The sequence below is a fragment of the Cheilinus undulatus genome, linkage group 24, assembly GCF_018320785.1.
Source record: "Cheilinus undulatus linkage group 24, ASM1832078v1, whole genome shotgun sequence".
NCBI lineage: Eukaryota > Metazoa > Chordata > Actinopteri > Labriformes > Labridae > Cheilinus > Cheilinus undulatus.
Genome location: NC_054888.1, coordinates 11237125 through 11261174, shown reverse-complemented (window position 1 = coordinate 11261174; position 24050 = coordinate 11237125). Strand labels below are relative to the sequence as shown.

At 38.3% G+C, this 24050-nt stretch overlaps 1 protein-coding gene across 1 annotated transcript in view; it reads right to left on the bottom strand.

Annotated features, from left to right (window-relative positions):
• Window positions 1-24050, bottom strand: part of dmd (dystrophin) — a 486115-nt gene that overhangs the window by 196166 nt on the left and 265899 nt on the right. The window contains 4 exon segments of the mRNA XM_041781573.1: window positions 5800-5992; window positions 14852-14980; window positions 17723-17835; window positions 20830-20908. Coding sequence (XP_041637507.1) covers window positions 5800-5992; window positions 14852-14980; window positions 17723-17835; window positions 20830-20908 — 514 coding nt within the window.

The following is a 24050-nucleotide window of genomic DNA, read 5'->3' as shown; positions in this document are numbered from 1 at the left end:
ACGGGGTCTGTCGGAGTTAAATTTTATCATCTTGATGGCTGCTGCTTCAATCTCATTAAGTCTCATTGTTTTCACTAAGAAAGCCACAGAGAGCATCTTCACACATGAATGATGTGAGAACAGCACTATAAACTGATTTAAGAGACTGACGCTCTCACTCCAGGCTTAACAAGTCGACAGGTGGAAAGGTGCAACCAAAGAGTTTTCACACAGGAGTCTGAGTCATTCGACTTGTAGAGCAGTGACGTCTAACGTCAGCATATTTACCTTCAGACCCAGAGTACCCCTAGAATATTAGTCGTATAGGAAATGCTATAGTCATACAGGTTGACAGGCTGACTTGTTTAAAGCCAACGTAGCTTCATTTGCTATGTAGTTAACATCACTAAATCAGCAAAAGTAGCTATATCAGCTTTAACTATGTGAGCATTAACAAATATAGCTTTGGTAACAAAGCTATGTAAGTCAGGTAGATACATAGCTTATGTAGCCTACTTTAGCTTTGTTAGTATATCCATAAGCTTTGTGAGCTTTAGCTTTAGCTACGTGGCTCCATTATTGACGTAGCTTATGTGGCTAACAGAGCTTTGACAGCTGCATTTACTACGTTGGAATGTTTTCATAGAGGATAAGCTTTTTTCTTTTAAGCAGACAAAAAGAGGAGATTGTAAGAAAATAAAAAGAAGAGGACTTGAGTAAAAAACAAAAATGTACTCATTATCACAGCAAAACACAGAAAATCTAATCTTATATGTCTGCTTAGGACCTCAGTTTTCCAGGAACACATTTAACCCCCTTAGAACAGCTCTTTGAGCCCCTTTTGGGGTCACTGATCGAGAGGCACCAGGATTTATTTCAGTCTGTTTCATTCCCAGCTAAAATCTCCTCACAGGAGCTTTAAGTAGGATCCTTTAGTCAGTAAACTGCCTTAAGAACCACTCAGCTTTTGTGCCACTTCATTAAAGAAACCATCTGTGGTGTTGCGGTGCTGTTGGCTTTTATAAATGCCAGGTCATAAAATTAAAAGTCTGTTAAACAGGAAAAAAGCAATTGGGATACCCCTGACTAAGGATTTGAACAGTCAAATCTGACCACTCAGATTTAAGCTGTAGTCTACTATTTCCAAACATAAGAGATAAACCAGAGAGTTCAACTATTTTTCTCATGGGCATCTGAATGCCTTAACCCATGCTTCTCTTATCATTATGTCTTAATTATGCTAACCTTATAAAGATATTGTGGGTGCCGGATTAGCTCAACTAAAGCAGGCGCCCATATACAAAGGCTTACTGGTCGAGGATTTGATTCCTGATCCTGGTGCTATCTCTAACCATCTCTAACCATATTTCCTGTCTCTCTTGAGCTGTCCCATCATAATAAAGTAAAAATATAAGTCCTTCAGAATATATTTTACACATGCCCATTTACACTACAGAAGGCTTCACACTTTTATGTCAACACAGTCGGCTAGTTAGAGGTCGATCATGTTACTTGTTTGGATAAAACCTGCTGGTACAGCTTACATTTTACTTTTTGGGATAATCTTTACCTTTTTTTGAAATTGAAGAAAATTATTTTATTTTTTCATTTTAAAAGCTGTAAATGAATGTTCACTAAACAGAGAAATTTTTTGAGATTATAAAATTAAAAAAAAACAAAACTCCAATGACAGATTTCAGTTTGTTTTTTCGTAAATTTGTTACTTTACACTGTTGTAAATTTATAATCTATAAAACCTGAACTTTTTGAGTTTCCAGTGTAAAAATACACTTTTTAAACCTGAAAATTTAATTTTATTCTTGCAAATTTCTGACTTTAAAACTCTGAAATCCTGAGTTTAATTTCTAATAAACTCAAAATTCTGTTTTTTATTGCCTTTCCTTAAATTTTGGACTTTTTTTAAAAACAAAAATTAACAAATTCCCTTCATTTTTATGTTTTAGGTTGGCCCTAATACATCATATTTCTAATCCTGCTTTAAAACAATACTTAAGCACTTCTAATCTTGACAACGTCAGAGCAGACAGGGTCTAATGCACATACGCCAACATCCATAATTCAAAGTATAAATATTTGGACCAAGATAGGCCATGAGTCATGATTTATTTGGAGTAAATGGGCAAATCTATGCATAATTAGACATTTTAATCCCTGTATATCTATAAGCAGGCATTTGAAGAGGATATTTTAGTCAAATGAGGCCTTCCTCTAATATTTTAGGTCACATTGAAAATACAAATAAAGAGCTGTTGCTATTTTATTGCTGTTACGATAAAGTCTCATGTTGCTCTCTCTGAATATTAAATGCACATAAAATGACAGCTACATCTGGACTTTGGCCTCACATTGGAAAATATGTAAGGTGTCAGGGTAAAGTCTAATATAATAATGCCTTACAGATCTCCATATGGAAATTCTTCTGTCTCTTGCTCTCTGAGGACGTCAGTGTGGGCATTAATTCAGCTCTGGAGCGGGCAGGGACTCATTCAACCGCCCAAAGGATGCATTATTAAGGCAGATGTTTGTTATAAAGTTCATTTAGTTAAAAAACAGCCCTGACTTCCAACCTGGGGTGCAATTAGTCCTGCTCCTAAAACAGGCTGTTTCTAGTCAGAGCATGGTTTAAAGATGCCTGTGAGAAGAAATAATATCTGTGATATCAGGCGTACTGCATGATAAGTGTTGTTTTCTGCCAGGGTGATTTATTAAACAACCTGCCACGATGCGTCACGCTGAGCCGTATCAAATGCACAGATGCTCCGTGGCTGTAATTGGCGCGCAGATGATGATATAGGAACAGAACTGTATTCATGCCCACATCTACCCACGCTGGAGGCTGCAGATGTGTTTGAAAGAACTCAATACATTTGTTCCACAACAAGTGTGTCTCTGCTGAATGTTACTTTGTTGTGGGTAGAGACATTTGTTACTCCAAGTCTGTCTGAGGCAGGGTGTGGGCTATGGCGGGCTGTCGAGGCTGACTGTCAGCAGCTGGAAATGCTCCCGTATATCCTTATAAGAGCCAGATTAAGAAAGCTGCAGAGGCCTGGAAGTTGACTCCTTCTTTCTTTATCTTAATCACAAGTATTAGGGACTGTAAATGGACTCATTGACCAGGCACATCAAATTAAAGTTGTGCATCTAATAAAGCCAATTGTGATAAAGCAAATCCAGCAGCCATTTATTAAGGTAATGAACAAACAAAGCTTAGATTCCTTCTTCATAATTATCTCTTTATATTTTAATGGATATCTCATTAAAATCTAATTCAAGGAGCCGTTCAACCATCGTAAAATAAAAATGCTTTGTTTGAATGGGAACGGAGCAAAATTTATTCTTACAAGGTAACTGAAATGTCCTCGTTGATAAACAGTGAAGGTGTCTACGCACTTTTAGGACAATTTTAAAGTCAGTTTTAAAAGTCATTATTATAAGTTCATGGTGAAACATGCTGAGGGCAGCTGGTCTAAACAGCTGCTGTCATTTTTCAAAGACCAGAAGATCTGCAGACAAAGGAACACAGAACTGGCTGAGACCCTGAAACCCCAGAGAACGGACATCTCTGCAGTGATTTATTTATGATGTCAATGCATGTGTGCTGGATCATTAGCACTGGTGCTAGCATCCCGGCTAACAGTTACTTCACTTTAAAGTTGAAAAGTTTCATTTTGGCATATTTTGCCCCCCTTAGACCCGTTTTCACCATGTTTATTGCCACTTTAAACATCTTTCTGCCACTTTAAACCCATTTTTCAGCAATTTATCAGGCACTCTTGCACTCTTTTTGCCAACAGTTGTCACTTTTACACCATTTTCACCACCTCTCTGTCCCTTTTGACCAATGTACCGCCACTTTTTTTTGGCACTGTTAATCCTTTGTTGCCAATTTTTGGAATTAGCCCACTATTTTCCAGTTGTTGGCACTTTCGCACTGTTTTCACCACCGTATGCCACTCTTAACCCATTTTTCCCCAGATTTTTGACACTTTTAATCATTTTTTTTGCCAATTTTAGCACTTTTAACCCAATATTTGCCATTTGTTGGAAATTTTACACCATTTTCACCACCCTCTGCCACCTTTAACCCATTTTCCCAGACTTTTGGCACTTAAATCCATTCTTATGCCAATTTTCAGCTCTCTTAACCCATTGTTTGCCTTTTGTAGGAAATTGAACACCATCCCCCCCTTCTGTCACTTTAAACCAATTAACCAATTCATTGCCAATTTGTGTCACTTTTAATCCATTTTATGCCACTTAAACCTGCTTTGCCAGTTTTTACAACTTTAAAATTTTTGCCACTTTCTGACACTTCTAATCAATTTTTTCCTGTTTTAATCTATTTTTCTGCTTTTAGCCAACCCCCCCCCCCCCTTTGCCACTTGTTGCACATTTTTGCAAGGTTTTTGTCCTCAAAGCTAGCAGTCTGGGTTCATATCTGACCTATGGCTCATTTTATGTTTGTCTTCTCTACATTCACCATCCTTCACTTCTGTGTTTGACACTTCTAATACAAATAAAGCACTTGAAAGTGAGATCATGATTTACTTGAACAACCAGGGCTCATTGAAAAGGTTAAAGAGGCGGTTAAACTTCAAATGAATGGAATTCTTCAGGTAAATGAATCAGTGAGAATGTCTATTAAATTCTCTCTAACAGCTGTGAGTTTCATCTTCACGTCAGTCATCACTATGCCAATTATACACCTGGTTTACACATATGACTCAGACTCTTGTGTGATCAGCACGTATTGTGAGGTGACACTTTTAGCATCGTCAAGGGTTCACACTCATTTCTAGAGATCCTTTTTCAGGACTCTTTTGGTGACACTGTGACTGGCATGACAGGAACGCTTCATGCCTGAACACCAATGGGATCCTTCCTGTGGAAGCCTGACGTCTGCAGCTGTAACCACACATGGTGCTTCAATCTCTGCCCTCCATCACGACATCTCAGGATGATGTAATCAAGTCTGAGACCTCAAACCACAGTCCTTAAACCTGTGCATGCAAAATAAGCTTGCTAGTATGGCCACTTTAGCAGCTGAACCAAACCCTAAACCTAACCAATTCAACACTTCTCAATTATTGAACTAAAGATGAGAAATTGGAAGAATATTTGAATAATTTTGAAGGAAAAGACAAGATTTTCCTGGTTATTTTGCTCCCACTGAAGGGGAATTTGGTCAGATGTTTTCCACATGGTCACTCTAGCTCTCTATGCAGGTTAACTTCCTGCTACTCTGCACATTCTCATCAGGTAAGCTAGGTTTTCTCCTCCTTTAAAGAGTTATTTGAACCCTCTGCATCACTGTCTGAAAGTGTGGAGGAGCTACATATTACACAGGCTAATAAGATATGATTCCTGTCGTCTTTATTTTGGGTTTTTACTCCCTTAAAGTTCAGCACTGTCAAGATGTTTTTCTATCTTCACCAAAGCTGAACATGACATGAAAGTTTAGAGCAGATTTACTTCCCTTGCCCTTGAAATTTCCTGATCTTGCTTTGAAATTCGCTTCTTTTAAATGCTAAAGTTCATTTTTGGAGACAATATTGAAGAAATGGTGAGCTTCCAGTCAAGCTTGTGTGGAGTCATAAATATTCAAAATGAAAATCTATGAATATAAAAGTCATGTTTAGGAGCCAAACTTTCCTAAATATTTGATGCATAAATGCAGCACTTGCTCTTTCAAACCTCACACATCAGCTATTTAAATTGAGGGCATGTAAACAAAGTTAGGGGTCACGAGGTTGGAGTCGAAAAGGTCTTAAGGGATTAATTTTAGGCATCCTCTCTCACCCAGCTGTAGCTGCCTCTCTCTGGCTCTCAGGTCCTCCAGGACTTTGTGGTAGTGCTCTTTAAAGGCAACAATATCGGCGTCCAGGAACGCTGACGGGTCCTCTTCCCCTTCCTTCTCCTCCTTCAGCTCCTCCAGACGCTTCTCCAGGAGCTCCACCTGAGGCTGCAGGGCGGCCAGGCGAGCCACCTCCTCCTGCAGCGGGAGAAAGGGTCAACGAAAAGATCAAGAAAGGTGAGTCTTATTCTTTTGTTTCTGCCATTGAGTTTTCCAGGAAAAAAAAAAAGTTTGATAAAAACCACTTTGTGTGTGTTCATTCACTCCATTTGCCATCTGCTTATTCAGTCCTATTCCACAGAAAAAGTTTAAAAACACTCCCAACTGTTAATGAATAGGAAGCCAAGCAGGAAATTGCACCAGCTCAGCAAAACTGGAACCGAGCTTTGAAACAATTTCTTCTGAACTTGGAAATGTGCAGAGAGAAGAGAGAAAAATGAGTGCTTTATCAGCATAGAAAGAGTAGAGGAACAGTGCGGAGCAGAATAAAAAGTTCTGCTTTGTGTTCTACACCGAGGTAAAAAGTTAAAGTTTGATTCTCTTTTATATGCTGAGGCAACGGAGGAAGTTACAACAGCCTGAGCACAAAAAATAATCACAACCTGGTGCCAAATGTTATCATTCAAATTGTGCTTGAACCAGTCTTTTGAATGGTTACTTCACAATTTTTTTTCCTTTTTTACTTAAAGGTGCAATACATGGAATTATTGCACTGAATTCAAACTACTCCTGTGCAGGGATTACTGTAATCACTATGACTGAGTAGTTTTTCTGGGGGTATTTGTATTTTTTTAAGTACATTTTCGAATCAGCACCTTTACTTCTACTTATGTAAGTTTTAACTGGAGCGTTGATAGCTGAAGTGTAATTTTAACTTCATGTTACTTGGAATGGTCTTCATTGTTGGAGTATTTGACAGTGTTAATCCACCTGTATTAGTTCAACTCTGTAAAGAGTCAATTGCTCTAAGCTCCGCCCACTGTCATTCAAATCTGGGGGGCGGAGTTTCCCTTCAGGTCCTTGAGCAGAGTGTTTAATTGTGTTCGCGTGTTGTACATTGATTCCTGCTTTGGTTCTTTCGGTCATGTTTCAAGTTGACTGTTGTTTTTGTTGTCAGACACATTTGCACCACGAGTGAAGTTATCCACCGGATAAGATATGTGAGACTTTTAAAAAGTGTGCTTTAAGTAAATGTAGTGTGGACTTTTTACTCTATTTGACTTTAATTAATACTGACAATTTTGCTGTGTATTTTACTTTATTATAGAGGTGGTACTTTACCTGAACAACTTTACCTCAGTGACTGAGCTGGCCTGTTTACCACTAATGTGGAAAATCTAGATGCTACATAAGGAAGTGCTGACTTCTGCTGGAAGCTGCTGTTCTGTTGCTGTATCCACTTTCATGTTTTGTGCTGTTGGCTTGTAGTACACTTTGGTGATTATACAGTACGTACATGATGTGTTTCTGAAGCATAGCGCATTTCTGAGCAACTGGAGATAAGAGATCTCAACATCTCGGGGGAAATATGAGTTCATGTGGGAATTGCAGGATCACGCAACAATGAGTCAAATGTAAGAACATAAACAACTCTGCCTATTCTGTGATTGTTTTGCTTTTGCTTCTGGGAATGAGAAAGAGTTTGTAGTTTTATACAAATGCCAGATCACCCCTGTGACTCTCTGACCAACAGATGACCTGTGGCTGATGCGACTGGATAGGATGTTATGTTGATAAACCAAAAGTAAGGACTTGTACCTGGCCTTGAAAAACATTTAAAGGGCATTCAGTTAGTTCTGATATTGTGATACATCGTTAAGTGTTTGTCTTAGAATATATCAATGATCATAGAACCACTGTGTCATGATATTGAGGGAATAACCCTTTAAGTCCCACCACTACTAAACACTAACAAAATACACCATCTTGACTTCTATCAACACTGAAATCCTTGATTAGAAAACACGTTGTCGAGATAGGAGATGGATATGTTAAACACAAGCCTCTTTATGCTCTGTCAACCTCCACAAAGCATACAGAGATTTAAGGTGTCTGATTAACCTCCAGAGCTCTTTCTGTCTCCACAAAGACTGATGTTTGTGATTTAATTCTACAACAATCAAGCAGCTGTAGACGGCGATAACTTTGACACCAAGTGGAGGTAAATCTGGCAGTAAGGGCCCGGGACGGCTGGCCTGATTAAAATGAATAAGCTGTGTGGACACCTGCCATGTAAACAAGTTATATTATAATGCTTGATCACAGCTACAAAGAGTTTTATGTGAGATCAGTGAAGTTAAGGATCTCCTTTGAGATTCAGCTCCCATCTGATGTCTGCCAGGATAAAGAGAGGAGACACTGAGTCAGATAAAAATAACGTGTAATATGTGTTGCCATCAGTATATACATTCAGGGACCGTGTGCAAATTAACTACATACTTTTAAGCAGGGCATTTTAAGAATATGGACTCTTAATTTTCAAACATAGAGTCATAAAAACCGAGAGATTCATTATCCTAGGATCCCTTGCAGCACTTCATGACAATGTGTGAAAAGGACATATTCTCCTCTCTGATAGAAGAACACTCAAGGAGACACCGCAGGGGGTTCAAGACTAGAAATGCACCCATGACCCCCTCCTCAATGCCTTTCCATCCCCACACCACTGCCTGCACAGCAGCAGACCAGCTGCCTTCCACTGTGGACTTTTTGCTCCCAGCTTCGCCTCAAAGTCTGGCACAGTCAGTTACAAACAGCTTTCCTTCCTTCCTATGACACTATCTTGACAGGAGAACTGCAGAAAAACAACCAGAATCTGAAGGACATGCAACTCTACTCCTGTCGTAAGAAGGACGATACGAGCCTTGCTTATCCTGAAGGTGAAACTTGACGCCACAAGACTTTTCACTTGCTAGTGACACATCCAACCACGGAAAAACCTTAAAGCACACCATAATCAGCCATGATAAACACTTTCAAATACATTTTGCAGGTCAGGTAAGGCACTTTGGGTGTAAAAGGCTTAAAAGTTTTAATAAAAATGCTAAGCCTTGGGGCGCAGGTGAGTGGTTTAGGTGCCCCACGTACACGGACGGCCCATGTTTGAATTGGGCCTGAGGCCCTTTACCATATGTCTCTCCCCTGCCCTCGTTCCTGTTTCTGACTCTATCCACTATCCTCCTCTATCAAATAAAGGCCCAAAAATGCCCAAAAATAAACCTTTAAAAAAGAAAAAAAAAAAAATTTCAAAGCCTTATTGACATTCAGGCCATGCCTCCCTCACACAACTGTAACCCTAACCCTAACCCTAATTTCAAGTGTAACTGGCTTTATTTTGAACATTTATATCCTGATGTGCAGTAGGGTTTTGCAGTTTAGGTTAGTCTCAAAGCCTTAAAGGGATACTTCAACATTTTGGCAAATTCGCCGATTGCCATAATGCCTATAGTCTTAAGTAATAGGTTTGTTTCCTGTAGTTGTCGGTACAAGTTTTTTTTTAGATCTGGGGGGACCGATAGACCAGCTGCACAGCAAATGCTATGGAAGCAGATGGAATTTTTTGCGTTCCCTCATCAAACTCATCAAATATACAATCCAACAACTCCAAAACGCTCTTGTGGACAAGTTGTGACCTGTACATTCACCACGCTATGAAATAATCATGGAACATTACGAGACGGAGATGTTTTAAAGTTACATGCAAAGCCCGAACTACACTCCAGACATGGCTGCTGCACTGTGTCACTCCACCCAGTGATTTACTCAAGAAATGGTTCCGAGTATTTGCTTCATGTGTCGTAATGTTACATAATTATACATTATTATTTCATAGTGTGGTGAATGTGCAGGTCACAACTTGTCCACGAGAGTGTTGTGGAGTTGTTGGATTGTGTATTTGATGAGTTTGATGAGGGAAAGCAAAAAATTCCATCTACTTCCATAGTGTTTGCTGTGCAACTGGTATCAGTCCCCCCAGATCTAGAAACAGCTCGCACCGACAACAAAAAGAAACAAACCTATTACTAAGACTATAGGAATTACGGCAATGGGCGAATTTGCCAAAATGTTAAGGTATCCCTTTAAAGTTTTAGCAGAAATTATAAGATTTACTGTTGTTTAGACAATCGCTCACCCACACTATATTAATCCTAACCCTAATCAGAAGTGCAATTCAAATTTATTTGGAAAGTTTTGCATTCATTTCCACTGTAACAGTGAAATTTGCAGGTTAGGTTGGCTACTTTTGGTGTAAAACGCTTAAAGGTTGTAATAAAAATCCCAAACTTTATTGCCATTCAAGCCATCCCTCACCCACCCTACTGTAACCCTAACCCGAATTACAAGTGTATCTGACTTTATTTTGAATGTTTTTGCATGTATTCCCATCCTGACAGTGCAGTTAGGTTTTGCAGGTCAGGTAAGTTACTCTTAGTGTAAATGGCTTAAAGTTTGTAACAGCAATGTTAAGTTCTACTGCCATTCAGGATGTTCCTACCATAACCCTAACTGCAAGTGTAATTAGACTTTATTTTGAAAGTTTTGTATGTATTTCCATCCTGACAATGAAGTTTGGTTTTTCAGGTCAGGTGAGTTACTTCTAGTGTAAAAGGTTTGAAGGTTGTAACAAAAATGCTAAGTTTTATTGTTTAGGCCACACCTCATCCAGTCTACGGTGACCCTAAACCTAACCCTTACCCTTTGTTTACTTGTTTGTCTTAAACATTTTTACACATTGTTGTCTCTGCTGCTTTGAAAGCTAAACCTCCTCTACCTGGCCTCGACCAGTTAAGTTTATACGGGGTTTTTCATATGTTTTTAAGGATGTGTGGAGCCGATACATTAAACTGGTGTTGGGGATGTGCAGCAGCCATGATGCATCCGTGTAAGCACAGTTAAAAGCCATATATCTCTGGCCAAACTATCCAGATTTTCCATCATTACAGGCAAAGCTGGACCTAAATAAAGTCATGCTTTATGTTAAGTAATGGGCCATCATCAGTTGCATCAGTTTCTGGGTTTTCTCAGTATCTGAGTGTTGATTCCACAGTTTGAAAAGATCAAAAACTGTGTAAAACATCCTTATAACTTGTGAATTTGTTGAAGAAAACTTGTAGTAAATGTGCTAGAATTATAGAAAGTGTTTGTGCTGTTACAGAATTCATTCATTAATGTTGTCTTTTCGTGAGATTTGTAGGCAGAAGGAAATAAAGTACAGGATGTCAGCCGACTTATCCTCTAAAGCGTGAGTTATTCATGTCATGTCACATAAAAGATGAGGAGGCTCAGTCCAGGATTGAGCAGGTAAGGCAGGTTAATATTCACTGAACCGTCCTGGGGTGAGAGCTTTGACTGCGGCTCAGTCTTATCCCCCATAACAGAGAGCGGGTTAACACAGCAGCCCAAAGCCAAGAGACACGCTCCTTATTCATGAGTAATGGGAGAAAACACCAGCATTTATAAGCCTCACCGAATATATTTTCATAAACTAACAGTTGGCGGTGCGATTTGCTGCCGGGAAGGTCGTTTTAAAGTTTCAGTTAATATTTTATTTTCTCTGAAGCCTTTCCTGTTTAATATAAAGATAGGAACTCAAAGTGTCTGCTTCAGTGTGGGTCCTGTGTCTGAGGGAAACCTCGTTTGTGTGAATTCGTCTGCAGCCAAAGCCAGACGTTTATTCTTTGAAAGAAAACCTAATTCAACTATCCCTCCATCTTTTCCTCACAGCTTTATCAGACAGTTTCACCCTCTTTGTGATCCATTCTGATGTTTTTGTTTTATTTCTCCCTTTCCTTCTAAAGCCTGAGGTATTTACTCATCTTAACTTTCCTCTGCCCTCTCTTTCACTTTAATACACCTCTCTCTAATCTAGCATTTTAACAGTTTGTCTCTGCTGTCCCTGATTGTTTAGATGTATCATCCTGAACCTATCTGTTTGTGTTTTTCTGTCGGTCAATATCCCACCCACTCATTCAGAGAAACATTTGCTTTAAAGCTGGGAGTCAGACATAGCTGCTTCACCTTCATCCCTCCCCTTAAATTACCAAATTGGCACTTTTCAAAGTTTTCTAAATGAGGTTTTAGCTGGTCTATTCTGCTGTCTACCAAAGGAAACACGCTCAGCTCACACTGCATGACTTTATAATGAATAAGATCCACAACATGAAGGTTTTCAGCAGTTATTCAGTCTAAAGGAGAGCTTTTCCCCTCGTTCCTTTCAAGCGTAGTTATTATGCTTCATGGGTGTATTTTACAATCTGAGTTATGAGAGAAGGAGAACAATTTCTGACAATAAATCATTTCACTCAGCATCTCTCTTAGCAATTTTGCCAATATCGTTCAGTTTATTTGTGAGACTTGGCTGAAAAGACTCAAAATGTTTTGTTTTCCTTGCTGAGCCTTTGTTTTAACTTAGACTGACGTAAGCTCTGAAGGAGAGGAAAACATGCCGGCCAGGGGTAACAGTTCTCAAACCACAGAGAAACAAAACCTTCACACCAATGTTTCAAAGCTGAAAACTCCAGTAAAAGTTCATTTAGTATTGTTTTGGATCAGTAAGAGTCCAAATTTGGACATTAAAGTACAAAGTATTTTAACTCTACATCATGTATTAGGAGAAAAAAATCAAAGTGACTGCCCTCTACAGGTTGAAACCAGGCTACTGCAACTGATGTTTTTCTACTAGAGAACTAGAGCTCGACAGTGACTGCCCATTTTTGGTATTTGTGAGACCTGTAGGCTATGTCAATCACAGATATTGTTGTGGTGAAGGTGCAGACCTTCCAGGTGATTGTCGCTGTTGAACTTGTGGTTTCTACAGGAGCGTATACATTCATTTCCCCATTTAAGTAATCAGTTATTAGAAATAATGACTGTTACTTAATGCTGGAGTTCTGTGGGTCTAAGTGTGCTGAACCAACTAGAGATGTTGCTGCGACATTGTGGGATTGTGCAGCTCTTTAACCCAAGATTGTGAGTTAACCATGTTTTTCTAAGAACAATGCTAATAGCATAAATATCACTGTTAAAAACATAGGTAGCTTGTAGTAAGTCTACCTTGGCTAGTAATGATATTTTAGCTAACAAACCTGACTAGAGGACCTGATTAACATCTTAAGACCCTGCATATGAGGGAAATATGTCATGACTTTCCTACATCTCAATGATTTCAGCTATTTTAATTTCTATAATAATTGTCCACAATATCCATTGGTGTTAAGTAATTTGCTTCACATGTTGGGAGAATCTGACATTTCATTTTCAGGAATTTTCATGGATATTTTGGGGAATTTGTTTGGAAATTTTCAAGAACTTTCACAAAAAATTTAGAATTCAGAAACCATATTTGAAATTTCTGGGATTTTTATTTAATTGTAATGTAGTTCACTGTACAACTTTGGGGTATTTTCATCATTTCATCAAAATTTGGGGGAAATTTCAAGAAATTTCAAGAAATTTCAGGAAATTTCAGGGAATTTGTTGAGGGGGGGTTACATCAAATTTGTAGAGTTTTGGGGAAAGTATTTGTACATTTTCACATTTTTGCTTGGAAATTTTCCAAAATTTTCCTGAAAACTGAAGATATGTTTCTATATTTTGAAGAGTTTAATTGGAAAGTTTTTGGGAAAATTTGCTTAGACTTTTTTTTGGCATGGGAAAGTTGGAATTTTGTACAGATATTTGAGGGAATTCGTTTAGACATTGTCTGGCATTTTCAAGGAATTCAGAAACTGTATAAGAAACTTCTGGGTTTTGGATTGAAAATTGGGGGGGGTCCTTTACAATTTTTGGGGGGAACTTTTTTGGGGGGGTTGAATTGTTTCGATATTTTTCGAGTTTCATTAGAAGGTTTTTGGGGGAATTTGCTTAGAATTTTCTTTTTTTGGCATTTTGATGGGAATTTGGAGATTTGTTCAGATGCTTGGGGGAATTTTTTAGACATTACCAGGTACTTTCAAGGGATTTGGGAAATGAATTTGATTTTACAATCACTATAATATAAATAAATATTAGGGAATTTCAAGGGGGTGTATCCTTTAAACATTCAAGAAACTTTAGGGATATATCAGGGAATTTGTTTGGGGGAACAATATCATGGAGTTTTGAGGAAAGCATTTTTACATTACAAGGAATTTGTGAAGATTCTAGAAAGGAAAATTTCTACAAAAATCTGAACTTTTTCCAGTGGTGTATTTTCTGCAGAAACAGGACCGTTGGGAGATTTGTGGACATCATTTTTGGTCAAAACTAATTCCTGTTCAAAGACAAGGCTGAGCTTTTAAACTTAACAGGTCCTTCTAATTCCAAATAAGTGGGAGAAGCTATAAATTCATTGTAAACAAAAGCTCAGGTCTCAGCAGAGTAATTCAAACATTTAAACAGAGTTCATTGGATCCCTATAAAACTGCAGAGGCTAGGGTTAGGAACAGATCCAGACCACAGGCGCTCAGACCTATTTGTTATGGTTGAGCCTAAAGGTTTAGAGGTTTAGAGTTGAGAGAAAATTAGATTAGCAGTGGTCAGGATATCCCATTTATACTTGGCTTTTATATTTGGGGGACTCTGCCGATTTAAAGGAGATCCCTGAGCCTGAGTCGAGTCAGATCCACAGCCATTGTGCCGGGTGGAAAGCTTCTGGTCAGAGAATCGAAAGCAAGGGATCTTCTTCTGCAAAGCCTTTGGTGTCATAACTAAGTGTAGTGGTAGCTTATATTTCTGTCTTTGCTGTTAAATGTCTTCAAAAAGCAAACAGTGATTGGGAAGGGTTTGTTGAAATAAATACATAAATATCAGAAATACTTACAGATAATTGCTGTGACAAACAGACGCATGAAAAGAGACAGAAATTCAAACAAGACAAGTCACACATAACATATAAAGGAAATGAAGATTCAAGACAGGAAATGAAAGCACAAATTCCAACAACAAATGGATTTCCACAAAATAAAGCAGAGCTAAATCAAAGTGTGTAAACAGGAATCTTGTAGTAGTGTTTCTCACCCTGCATCGGTCCAGCTGTACTTTGAGCGGCTCCGGTTCAGACGCTGGAGGAGCCTGCACTTTGAGCCAGTTCTCACTGCTGTCCACGGCCTGTTCACACTGCTCGTACAAGCTGTAGAAAGCCAGCACCTGCAGGAAACAAAAATAAAATCACACTCTGAGTAAAGACGAGCAAACACCCACGCAAAACATCTGCCTTGGTTCACAAACTTTTTCCCAACAGAGCCGTGTAAGTCAGAATGACTGGGCCCATTCAGAGCTGTGATAACCTGAGAGTCGTGGCACGGCGAGAGTCTCACTCCGTACCTGCACAGCAATTTTGTCTCCATACATTTTAAAAGAGCTGGCTGGAGCCTCAATCTAAGCCTTATCCTGCCCTTTGGACACCGTGAGAGGCAATATGATGCTTCAGATGTGTTTCAAATGTAGAACCAAACAAAAACAACACAAACAAATCAAGCCAGTAGTGTTTCGGCACATATCCAAGCAGTGGAAAGTGAAGGGAGTAATGTTAAAATGAGAATCTACAAAATGTTACATTCTTAAACTATTCCTCCTCATAAAACATGAGTGTATCCTACTATCTGATTGGTTTTGGCAAAAAGGGGGAAAATATGCTAAACACAGATTGCTCATACATTTTTGCAGGATTAATTCCACAAATTCTGCTTATTTTGCAAAAAATAACTTACAGAGGTTAGAGTGTGTCACTTACAAAAGTGGTGGAAGGAGTAATCAGATTTTCTTCTCGTGCAAAGTTGCGATAATAAAATGCAAAAAAGTGCTTCCCACAAGTAAGAGAGAAAAGAGTTACAGAGAAAATGGCCTGCTGATACATGGTGTAAACCAGAGGTGTCCAAACTATGGCCCAGGGGCAAAATGTGGCCCGCAGCCCATTTTTGATTGGCCCCCCAAAATTCTTTAAATCTAATGATATATGGCCATCAATAGAGCAAGAAGCTTGTGTTACACTGTATTATTCTTAGTTTCAGCACAAGGCAGTGCTACCATGCTAATACTGTAAACAAACATTTTGACACGAAGGATTTATTGGGTTTTTCAGGACTAAATTGAGACGACACTATAAGTCAGGGGTGTCCAAACTTTTTCCACTGAGGGCCGCATACAGAAAGATATAAGAATGGTGGGGCTACTTTCATATTCCTTGCCTTGAGAGTATGACGAATCCTTGCTTAGCGATTGAATACGCCTAAATGCCATGTTAATGGCTGACAAGGTAAATAGATAGTCATTTTCAGGATTTGGGGGTGCCAATCAGATTTCAGGGAGCCCTGTTTGGCTCTGTCTTTCACTGGCTCTGCCTCTGAAATGCTATTGGTGCTGCTATTTGTGGCAATATTCTATCAAGACATTATTAATCAATTTATCTTCTTGGCAAAATGTTTGTTTACAGAATCAACATGGTAGCACTTAAACTAAAAAGTACCATACAGTTGAGCACCCTGGCCCCTGGGCCATAGTTTGGGCACCCCTGCTATAAAGAATTAAAATATTGGCAACTGAAATCACAAAAGTATCTTGATTTAAAAAGCCCTAATAGATTAGAGCAGCAAATAGCAGCGCTAATGATGTTCCAAGCCAGCGGTAGCCAGAGCCGACCAGGGCCCCCTGAAATCTGATTGGCCTCCCTATAATTCTTAAAATGACTGGCTACTTAAGCATACCCAATCACTGAGCATATCTTAACCAACATTAGATTTGTTTCAATAACTTTAATATCAAGGTGGGATATATATATAAAAGTGGCCCCAACATCCTCATATATTTCTGTATGTGGCCCCAGTGGAAAAAGTCTGGACATCCCTGGTGTACACCAAAACTTGTCCCCCATTAATGTTGATTTTTTTTTTTTCAGGTTTGGATGATTATAAAAAACTTCAGTTGTGTTTTACAAAATAAATCTTGTCTTGCAGCAGATTTTAACTGCAAAGCTTCGCCGAAAAGGCAGAATATACAATTTTAATACAAACTTGACATGATCGACTGTTTCATGTCTTCAATGAATGGATATATTTCCCATTCATCTGGGAAAGCTCCCATAGAAAGTGTTAGGAAAGGGCAGGACTAATTGGAGGAATGTTCTCTCTGTCACATTCATGACGGGCCAATCAGAGCAACAAGACAAAATGAGGTTGTAAGCATGCGCTACTCTTAAGCTGACATCTACCGCTGCAGTAGCTTGTTAATGGCGGAGATTCTCGGTTAATAAAATTGATGCCAAGACCTGTCAGGAGAAGTACAAAAACACTGGTCAAGTTGGGATTAAACTGCCACTTTCCAACAGCTACATCTTAGCTAATAGCCGCGGCAGCAGCTGCTATATACATCGCAAACCCATGTAGTGGATCGGGAGAAGAGCAAAAACATCTTTTCCGCCATGACAAGCTTTCAGTGTGGCTCTCTGCTCTTATTATAATAAAGATATTTAATAAAATCATGCTAGCAAAGGTCCAGCAGCTGAGCTCTGCTCTCATTGAGAAGTCTTTTCCAGCACTGTACCGGGTTATTTTACTCAACATTTTATCACCATTTTCTTTCAATGCATGATTACCATCGACTTAGGGGGAAAAGCAGTTAAAAGTGGTACTGCTAGCTTGATCCTGCTATATCCCAGCAGACTTTGTCGCTTGTTTCAATATTTCCTTGAAACATCAGTCCTCTGATAGCTTAGCTGTTCTTATCTGGGACTGAAAAATAATCAGTAACCTACCTTTATAAGCACAATGTTGGCCCTCTGCTACAAATATGTTACATGACAGTAAAGTTGGTACAGAGCAGCAGGAAACTCGTGTAATCTGGTGAAAAAGAAAGTCAAAGTGAAGCGTGAGGAGGGGGTACGTCTGTGTTTACCTTCGCCTGGTAAGCCAGCCACGCCAGCCTGTCTGCCAGTAGAGCACAGAATCCCACCCAGCGCTGGTTCAGCTGCTCTGCTGCCTGGGCAATGTCATCAGCTCGGCTTCCCTCTGCGGGGGGGGGGGGAGTCAGAGAGAGAGAGGATGCTGTCACACAGACACAAACACAAACACAGAGCGGTACAAGCATCACAGTTCATGTGGGCATGACTCGTCTCTCTGCGGGGGGGGGACAGACGTAAACACAAACAAAATCTGCTGAATGTCGTCTGTAGGAGAGACGAGGCCATCATTAATATTCTGCATGAAATATGAGCAGCGAAAACCGTTCATCTACCAGTCAGCTGAGCATGCACACACCTTGCTAAGCGGCCGTGCACGCTGCTGACTGACAGTTTTTGATCCAAATGGGTGATTTAAAGTGCCCGGAAGAGTCCAGTGCCTGGAAAATGAAAACCTGAAAGAGGTTCCAGGAGATAGAAATCAATGCTAAAGTTGTAAACAAATAGATTTCACGCTGCGGCCTCTCTCAGGGCAAACTCAACTCTATTGGCTGGATGATAATTGGACCTGTTCAAGTCAGCATTCTGGCTCACAAGTCTTGGATGCAGAGATTGCTTCTGCCTGTAATTGTAGCTCAATTATGATCCATTCACATTTCTACATCAAGGCTGTGGCTTTGTGGTTTTCTAGGAATACAATGGGGTTAGCTTAATGCTACTTGAGGCGTCATTTGTTCATTTTACACTCATAAGAACTACAAAAGGGTCAGTTAGCAAGCTGCAAGTGACAAATCCTTAACTTTAACTTTTTAATTCCACCTTTTATTAAATACAAACTGCAACAAACAAACAAACTGCCGCTGGTGTATGAAATCTACCGTCGTTTTTTTGTTTGAACAGCGGTTTTCAAACTCTTTTGCCCACATCTAAGCTTCAGCCAAAATTTCAAGGCACACCATATTCATATTGATACTAAACAGACTCTCAGAAATGTTACAGTCAAGGCCACTGATAAGGGCGGAAACAGGGCGAGCTTTCAGGGGCCCAGCCAACTGGAGGTTCATCCATTATCAAGTTAAACTGTGATAACCAATATATTTAACCTGAATAATAAACACTCTTATCAAAGCAACAAAAAATTAGTTTTATTTATCTATGTTTTGGTAAGATATGGCCGTTTTACAAACGCAATCCCATTAAAACAGAATTTTCTTTTTAGTGGTAATGTTGAGAATGTTGATGCAGACACTGCAAAAAGTGGCCAAACATGGGCAAGAAGGGGTAAAAAAAAACAAAAAAAAAAAAAAACCATGTTTTAAAGTGGCAAAAAAGTCACCAAACAAAGGCAAAAATGGGTGAAATCAGCAAAAAGGTGGCAAAAATTAGTTAAAAGTGGCAAAATAGGATGAAAGTGTCAAAAAGGTGGCAAAAATATGTTTAAAGTAGTAAAAAAGTGGCAGAAAGAGTTAAAAGTGATGAAAAAGTTTGGCAAAGATTGGCAAAAAATTATGAAAGTGGGTGAAAAGGGATAAAAAGGTGGCTAAATTGGGATACCACTGGCATAAAGACTGAGTAGCACAAAAGGTGGTTAAAAGTGATGGAAAACTTGATCAAACAATTGCAAAAGTTGGCAAAAAGTGGCAAAAAATTGGTTAAATGTGGCAAAAAGGTGGTTAAAAGGGGTTAAAAGTGATTTCAAAAAATGGGCAAAAAATGGTAAAACAATAGCTACAGTGGGCAACAAGTGGCAAAAGTGGGCAGCAACTGCAAAAAAGGTGGTTCAAAGGGGTTAAAGGTAATGAAAGAAGTGGCGAAAAATGGCCAAACAATAGCAAAAGTGGGTGAAAGGTGGCAAAAATGTGGTAAAAATGGGTTTGATGTGGCAAAAATTGGTTGAAAGTGTAAAAAAGGGTGGCAAAAAAGGTTACAAGTGGTAAAAATGGGAAATAAGTAAAAAAAAAAAAAAAAGGTAGTCAAAAGGGGTTTTAAGTGATGAAAAAGTTTGGCAAAAAGGCCAAACAATAGCACAATTTGGAGAAAAGTAGCAAAAGTGGGTTAAACGTGGCAAAAAGTTCCCAAAAAATTGGCAAAAATAGCTTGAAAGTTCAAAAGAAGTGGCGTCAAAAGTAGTGAGGAAACTAGGTAGAAAAAAGTAGCATGAATGAATAATTTTAACCCCTGAGCCCAATGCTAGCCTACCACACTTTTCAGCTTTAAATGTGGAAACTGTTAGCCAGGATGCTAGCACCAATGCTACTAATCGACCACACATGCACTGATATCAGCTGGGGAGAGACCATTCTCTGGGTTTTTCAGGGGTCAGGCCAGATCTGTAGGCAGGCCTGGTTACAGTACTTGTCATAACGTTGTAGTTATAACGTATCGTACAAATTCCCAAGGCATGCCTAGACTTCACCTCGCCTTGCCACACCATTTGAGAACCACTATTCTAGCCCCATGTCAGCTTGGTGAGTTCCTGCCTTTGCCTTGTCTTAAATAAATTACCTGTAAGTCACACTGGTAAATAGGTACATATAAAGTCTGTTTTGGGGGGTCTTCCTGAGGTAAGAAACTTTAAACCGTGTGGCCATTTTTAGTGTGTCCACAATGTGCAGCTACTGTGCTGCTCTGTAGCTCTTGTGTTTTCACCGTGTGGAATTGGCACTCCTGCTAGCTATGGTACGGTAGCTGCCTCTTTAGGTTATAACCGTGCATTTAAAGAAAACAAATATCGAGACACATGTAATGCATTTGTGTGATTTTATGCACACAAAAGCAGAGTTTCAGCGCCTCTCTCTCCCTGTCTTCTTCTGTTCTGTAAGTTCAGTGATGTTCTGGCATGTTTGAACGCTGCAGCAGAGGCAGGAGGGAAAAAAGTAGAAATCAAGTGTTTCTCTTCTTTCAGACAAACAATGCACAAGGACAGAGAAGAGGACGGATGAGAAGAAACATCTCTCTCTTTTTTTCTATCTGTTCCCCTCTCTCTGACAGTGTTTCTATGGAGACGAGCAGGGAGGGTGGGACAGGTGGAGGGGTTGCCATGGGGACAGACAGGGGTGTGCGTGCATGTGTTTGTATGCATGCGAGTGCGTGTGCGTGTTACCCTGCTCGACGAGGGTCTGTGCCGTGCGCGTCGCCTCCTGAAGCTTCCGGTACTTTTCTGGTCGCTCTCGTTCTATCGCCTGTGTCAAAGAGAGAGAGAGAGAGAGAGAGAGAGAGAGAGAGAGAGAGAGAGAGATGGAAAGTTAAAGGACAAGAGGCATCAACAGCGACAGGCAGGCAGCAGGAGAATTATTATTTATTGCAAAGAAAGATTAAAAACCCTAAAAATCAATGTTCAATTCAGCCCAGTATTACTCATACAGAATAAAAAGGCCTGTAGCTCTCATCCACCTCTGATCTCACTCTGCTGAGACATTTAAGACGAGCCCAGCAGGTCTTTTTGTCATTTTAGGGTAGAAAACGGTGAGGCTGAGGGTAGCAAATGGGTCATTGAGGCTTATTCTTAGAGCTTTAGTATTAAAGAGGAAAAGGGCTGTTTCTGCGTTTAAAGAAACAGTTCAACAGCGTTTCAGATACATGTTCAACGTTCAACATGCACAACGTTCCTTTATATTTTTAATTCTTGCAAACTACTGAACCAATCATCATCTGATGTCTGCAGTAACATGAATCATATTGACAGCGTAATAGCGTTCGCTTTATAATATTAATGCTATCTCTGATTAATGAGAAATCAGGGAAACTATGCAGCTTGTTGCCCAATTATCTTATATCTGCATAATAATTCTACTACAGCTATGCATGAGTAAGCAAAACAGAAGAAAAAAGAAACAGCTGTTAATCAACTGAGTCAAACTTTGTATTAAGACATTTTTACAGTTTGTTAGTCTTTGAATTTTCTTAACAGTTTTCTGTTGACAAGATACCAACATAATATGCTACACATACACACACCTACATACGCTTTTCTTGCCAAAAAATCTACATAGAAACTATTCATAATTTGACAGTCTTAAGGCTGCTCCAAAAAAAGTTCATTTTTTGAGACAAAAATATATTTTAAAAAAATCAAACATAAAACGTCATAAATTTACAAGACAAAACTTGAGATTTTCTTTACTCTGACAGTCATGAATGTATGTGGACCAAAATGTAGAAGAGACATTTCTGTTAACTGGGGCTATCCTACAACTGTTTTCACTTTGGTTTCTAATTCATTAATTACTTTATAATGTTATCAATATTAAAATGTGATATTTTTTTATTTCAAAATATCAACATTTAACATTTTTGAAACTTAACAATTTGGAGTTTTTATTCATAAATTTACAACTGGAATATTTTGGATTTTTAATAAAAAATTTTCAGCTTATGTTTTTTTTTTTCTTAAATTAACAACTTTTAAAACCAGAAAAATTTGAGATTTTAATCATAAATTCACAGCTTTATAAACTTGAAAAAAAAAGAGTTTTTAATCATAAATTAAGAACTTTTTAAAATTGAAATTTTGTATTTTTTATCTTACAATTTCTGCATTTTAAACTTATACATTTTGAGTTTTTAATCACATATTTTCTGCTTTTAAACTTGAAAATTTTGGAAAACATAAATTCACAACTTTTTATACCTGAAACTTTTGAGGTTTTAATAATAAATGTACAACTTTAACGACTTGAAAAAAAAAGTTTTAAATCATAAATTAAGAACTTTTTAAACTTGAAATTTAGGATTTTTAATCATAAATTTTTGCATTTTAAACTTAAACATTTTGAGTTTTTGATAATAAATTAATAACTTTTAAACTTGAAAATTTGGAAAACATAAATTCACAACTTTTTATATCTGAAAATGTTGAATTTTTAATAATAAATTTACAACTTTAACAACTTGACAAAAATAAGTTTTTAATCATAAATTAAGGACTTTTTAAACTAAAAATTGCAGCTTTTTTAACTTAATCATTTTGATTTTTTTTATCATAAACTTTTCAAATTTTAATTTTTTTGTCAAATGTTACATTTACAACTTTCCAAAATCTGACATTCTGAGTTTTTTTTGTTAATGTATTACACAACTTCATAATTTAAAAAACAATATATAGAATTTTCAAAAAACAAAAATTCCACATTTTTCTTATAAATAAATACATGCTTTTTTATCTTGTAGGTATGTCCTAATGTGTTGTTGGACATTATATTACTTAACATCATTTATATATATATATATATATATATATATATATATATATATATATATATATAAATATATAAATATATATATATATGTTCATCTAATCTTAAGCAGAAAGAGCTTTCTTTGCTGCTATCTATGTATCTAAGCGCTCCTAGACTCCCTAGTCCTGCCTCACTTGAAGCTGCCTCACTCCATCTGCTGAGCTTTAAGAATATAACCATTATTATAAATGTTGGATTGAATCTCACAGCTACTTGAGTTCAAATACTATAGTTTCAAATATAATTTCTCTTCATTTCACTGTCATATGCTAATATTAAGTCTATTATCATTAAAGGTTGTTCTTGCAAATACAACACATTCTTTCCTGTGAAATCAGATCGTACTCTCTCCAGTAGACAAATGGAGACAAAAGAAACACATTTATCCTCATTTTTGCTCCTAATGTGCTGTTCTGAAACACTTCTGCTGTTTTTTATTCAAGCTGCCAACAGAGAAGCTTAAAATGCAACCAGATCTGAGGAGAATTAGAGGAGCACAGCTCCTTTAAATGAATGAGTTGGTTTCTATTCCCAGAGTGCACATATTGTTTGTAACAGCAGCCGTTTGCAGATCTTGTTCACAGATAATGCTTGCATAACTTCAGCATTGTTGTTGGGGGCTGCGGTCTTTAATACATTGATTATGAATGATTCATTAGCTCATTTGTAATCACTGCCTGGCTGTCAGACTAGTTTGTGTTTGGCTTTATCTACAGCCTGAACTGTTTATTATAAGCTACAGTGCATTAGGGCTGTGAGTTTTTGTGATCCACTCAGGTGTTTCTAATTCAGTAGATCTATGAGAGCGGATGTGCTGTATGTACGGTTAGCTGCTTCTTATTTAAAACTATTATAATGACAGCGGTTTGTGTTAAGAGCAAGGTCTAATTGAAACAATGCAGAGTGAACATTAGTGTTTTATCTCTGCCACATGCTTGTATGGTATTTTGACTGTCTGCTGGAGTTGTGACGTCCTCAGACTGGTTTTGTTCATCCCCTTCTCTGGCTTTATTTTCCTCTTTCAGGTTGCTGTGGGAGGAGTCTGACACCTTGTCAGAACAAATGAGCAAGCTGGGCTCAGGAGGAG